The 4,380-nt window shown below is 39.4% G+C and overlaps 1 protein-coding gene across 1 annotated transcript; it reads left to right on the top strand.

Annotated features, from left to right (window-relative positions):
- LOC131003882 (cation/calcium exchanger 4-like) lies at positions 1–2,497 on the top strand. The gene has a single exon (XM_057930453.1). It carries the CDS (start codon positions 398–400, stop codon positions 2,318–2,320), a length of 1,923 nt encoding a protein of 640 aa, XP_057786436.1. The 5' UTR covers positions 1–397; the 3' UTR covers positions 2,321–2,497.
- Positions 2,498–4,380: the final 1,883 nt, after the last annotated feature.

Here is a 4,380-nt window from a genome sequence, read left to right as displayed (position 1 = left end):
AATTTGTTTCCTACAAATTAAAAGTAGTACTACATATCATATCATATGCAATAATGCAACCAAAATTTCAATGCTAGTTCTTGTCGTTTATTACAGAGATTCGTTGAATAATCTGCTGAACTCTCCTACTCTTTCTAACCTTGAAATCCTTAATTTCCCCCTTTATCTCTCTATTCTTACTGCTTCAGCTTTCACATACCATTCCATCATCTAGCTGTAAAACTCTGATTAATATCTAAATTTCGCGTTGTTGTTATCTGGGTTCGCTTGTCTTATGGGGAATTTCGATTGAAACTCCAGTCTTTTTCATTCACCCTTAGTTAGTATTCGTTGAGATTTTTGAAATTTAGCGATCGCTACCTTCTAATTTTATCAGTCTAATTGTGGGGCTTCGACAATGGAATTTCTATCTCGTATTTCTTGTCGTAAGCGCTCGAAATTTCGCGGAAGTTTCAATGGGCTCTGCGTATTGGTCTTGCTTGTTTTCATCGTGTACAATGATGGGGTTGTTCACAATCCATTCTCAGAGAAGCCCTCGTTGAATTATCACCAGAAGACAGGCTTGAGTAATGATTATCTTGGGCATGGTGCTAATTCATCGATTATTGATCCGATCATGCAGAGTAAGAATCTGCAGTCGAGCAAAAATCCAACAATTTGCACCGAAATTTATGAACATAGTGGATTTAGTAACGAATGCGAGTATTTGAGAGCCAATCCAGACTGTAATTCTGGAGGGTTTCTCAATTACCTGGTTTTCTTTTACTGCGATTGCGAAAAAGTTAAGCCTTTGGGATATGCAGTTTTGGGGATTTGGTTACTTGCACTGTTCTATCTGTTGGGGAATACTGCAGCTGATTATTTCTGTTGTTGTTTAGAAATGCTTTCGTGTTTGTTGAAATTGCCCCCTACGGTTGCAGGGGTCACTCTGCTCCCGCTGGGGAACGGGGCTCCCGATGTGTTTGCTAGCATTGCTTCTTTTGCAGGCCAGGATTCGGGCGATGTGGGGCTGAATAGTGTGTTAGGGGGGGCTGTTTTTGTCACCTGCATTGTCGTTGGGACCGTGTCGTTGTGTGTGGCTGATAAGAATATACAGATTGATAGGAAGTGTTTCTTGAGGGATGTGGGCTTCTTCCTCATTGCCATTGTGTCACTTTGCGCTATCTTGGCTGTGGGTGAGGTGAGCCTTGGAGGAGCTATAACGTTTGCATTGATATATGTGGTTTACGCAGTCTGTATTGCTGCAAGCGAGATGTTTAGGAAGAAGCGTGACAGGATGTTGGGTTTGGATGGTGGTGGGAGGCCTTTGTTGCCACTTTGTGGGAATGCAGAGGAGGACATTGACATTGAGCATCCCCTGCTTGAATCTGCTGATGATGCTGTGCCGTTTCTTCAGAAATCAAAGCTTCCGCATTGGATGTGGACTTCAAACGTTGCAATTTACTCCAACGAGGCGGGAAAAGCAAGTGATGACGAGGGTGGGAAAGTTGTGTGGGGCTGGAATGAGGAGGAGGGGGATGCTACGGGTGCAGAAGCGTGGTTCTCCTGGTCCGGTCTGTACTCGTTGCTAGAGATGCCGTTGGCAATCCCTAGAAGGCTGACAATCCCCATTGTTGAGGAGGGGAGGTGGTCGAAGACATGTGCTGTTGCTAGCGCTTTCTTTGCTCCCATCTTGGTAGCCTTCCTCTGGAGCTCTGCCAATGCACTAGGCTTTATAGCAAACGAGGCTCTGTATCTCACCGGTGTTGTAGTTGGCGCCACGCTAGGGCTCCTCGCGCTTATATTTACCAGAGCTGATCACCCACCTACCAAGTTCTTGCTCCCATGGGTTGTGGGGGGTTTCTTGATGAGCATTGTGTGGTTCTACATGATAGCGAATGAGCTCGTGGCGTTGCTGGTGGGGCTGGGTGTGATCATGAGGATCAAGGCGTCGCTGCTGGGGCTGACCATCTTGGCATGGGGAAACTCGATGGGTGACCTGATGTCGAATGTGGCGATAGCTCTGAACGGGGGGCATGGGGTGCAGGTAGCTATGTCCGGGTGCTATGCAGGGCCGATGTTCAACATCCTGGTGGGGCTGGGGGTGTCGTTGCTCATCGGAGCATGGTCGGAGAAACCAGGGTCGTATGTGGTGCCGGAGGATAGCAGTCTGTACTTGACTCTGGGTTTTCTTAGCCTGGGGCTTGTTTGGGCAGTGGTTGTGTTGCCACGGAATGATATGCGGCCTAATAGGCTGTTGGGGGCGGGCCTAATGCTAATCTACTTGGGATTTTTAAGTTTGAGAGTGTGCATTGCCATGGCCGAAGGATCAACCACTTGATGCTTCAATTTTATTATTTGAGTGTGTAATCTTTCAAATACTGGAAATTAGGTTGTGTATAGAGTTGACGTTCCACTGTTGATTATTAGATTGGTTTGCTTAACTAGCTAGTGTTTGTGTGTAAAGGAACGCAACAGATTTGAAGCTATACAATCCCAAGTTAGGAATGTTTCTCTAGCTGTTTACCTCATGTTTATTTAGATTAGGAGATAAATCTCATCTTACTCGATATACAAGCAGAAGAGGAGCGCGTGAATAAGTTGTATTATAAGATTAAAATTGTCCAAGTAGAAAATTAACTAACAATCCAAAACAAGGGTACCAATTACCATACGAATACACAAAGCAACAAGCTAGAGTTAGAGGAAGATGCTTTTTCTCTAATTAATAAATGGAGGGTTAAATGAAGAATTATTATTAATCATCTTTTTAAAAAAAGAAAAGAAAAGAAAAGACTAGAGTTGGAGTAATAATACATAAAACGTACGTACGGTACGTTTGCATTTTATAATAGTCTTCATTTTGTGTTTTCTAATGTTCCCGTTATCTTTTTTGCAAGATGGATTTGGTGATATTAGGGGTGGACCAACATTTAGAATAATCGATATACCGTACTTACTGTTTCGAAAAAATATCGAAATTTTGGTAATACCATAATTTTCAGTATTATATTGTATCGGACCAAAAATTTTTGGTACGAAAACGGTATCAATTTTCTTCATACCGCGGTATACCGATATATATCGATACCGCGATATATACCGTTGTTTCAGTAATATACCGCATTACCGATATATATCAAAATAATCGGTATACCGTACCGATTGAAATAAATTACATATATACGCACATATATAATTCTAGACTTGTTAGAATGTTATTTATATTTGTTTAATGAAATTTTGGTATGCACAAATACACGGTATACCGTAATATTTTGATAAATGTAGGCGTGAAACAATATACTAATAATTTAAGTATACCGTATTTTACGGTATACCGACTTTCGGTATGGTATACCGCACTATCGATATGACATCGACATGAGAAAAGTTCATACCGAAGGATCCGGTACGACAACGGTATGAAAATTCTCATACTGCAATTTATGGTACGGTATACGATATGGTGAAAAATTTCGGCATACTATACCGGTCCACCCCTAAGTGATATACTTTTTGTGGATTTCATTATTTTTGGAGTCAATATATCAAACTAACCTATTTCTTATAGTAGTAAACTTAAAATTTACTCACTCAAATAAAATTTTAAAAATTACTATTTTTTATAAATAATTAAACTGCCCCTAAAATTAAAATAAAAAATTACTCATCCTTAATCTCTATCTCTCCTCTCGTCTCTCTCTCTCTCTGAAAGCGAACCTGATATGATTTTTTTCCGTATCGCACAGAGAGAATTGGATGCACGGCAAATATTTTAGTGTATTCCGTTCTTCTATAATTTTCTTGGTGATGCAAACTGTTAGAACAGAAACTTCGTGCTTTTCGTTTGGCGGCCCAGGCTGCTTTAAAAGTGTTGTACCTCGGATAATTACGTGGAAGCACAGCTAGTTTGGTGGAGGTAAATAAATTAGCAATTTTAATTTAATGTCCGAACTTTACTCAATTTCGCAATTTTATCACCATATTCCTAATGTAAATAAAGAAAGCCTCTCTCCATAATCTCTAGATGAATTGAATTATTGCTATTTTGTGAATAGATGATTTGCAAAAAAAAAAAAAAAAAACCATCTCTATTAATTAATTAATGTTCTTGAATTTACGATCAAATTTATAAATTCACAACTTAATAATGTTCTTGAATTCAAAACCAAATCTATGAATTCACAAATAGCTCGATGAATTCACAATTGAATCGCTAATGTTGGTTGTGAATTCGAATTTTAAAACTATAATTCACAATCAGTTTGATGAATTCACAACTAAATTCACAACTAGAAATAATGCTAGTCGTGAATTTAAGTTTTAAAGTTTGAATTCACGACTAACAATATTTCTAGTTGTGAGTTCATTCAAAACTTGAATTTACAACTAATGTTA

This window comes from Salvia miltiorrhiza, unplaced genomic scaffold (genome assembly GCF_028751815.1).
Source record: "Salvia miltiorrhiza cultivar Shanhuang (shh) unplaced genomic scaffold, IMPLAD_Smil_shh original_scaffold_284:::fragment_2:::debris, whole genome shotgun sequence".
Classification (NCBI taxonomy): domain Eukaryota; kingdom Viridiplantae; phylum Streptophyta; class Magnoliopsida; order Lamiales; family Lamiaceae; genus Salvia; species Salvia miltiorrhiza.
Note: the sequence above shows the minus strand (reverse complement) of the source record. Positions and strands in the feature narration are given on the sequence as shown.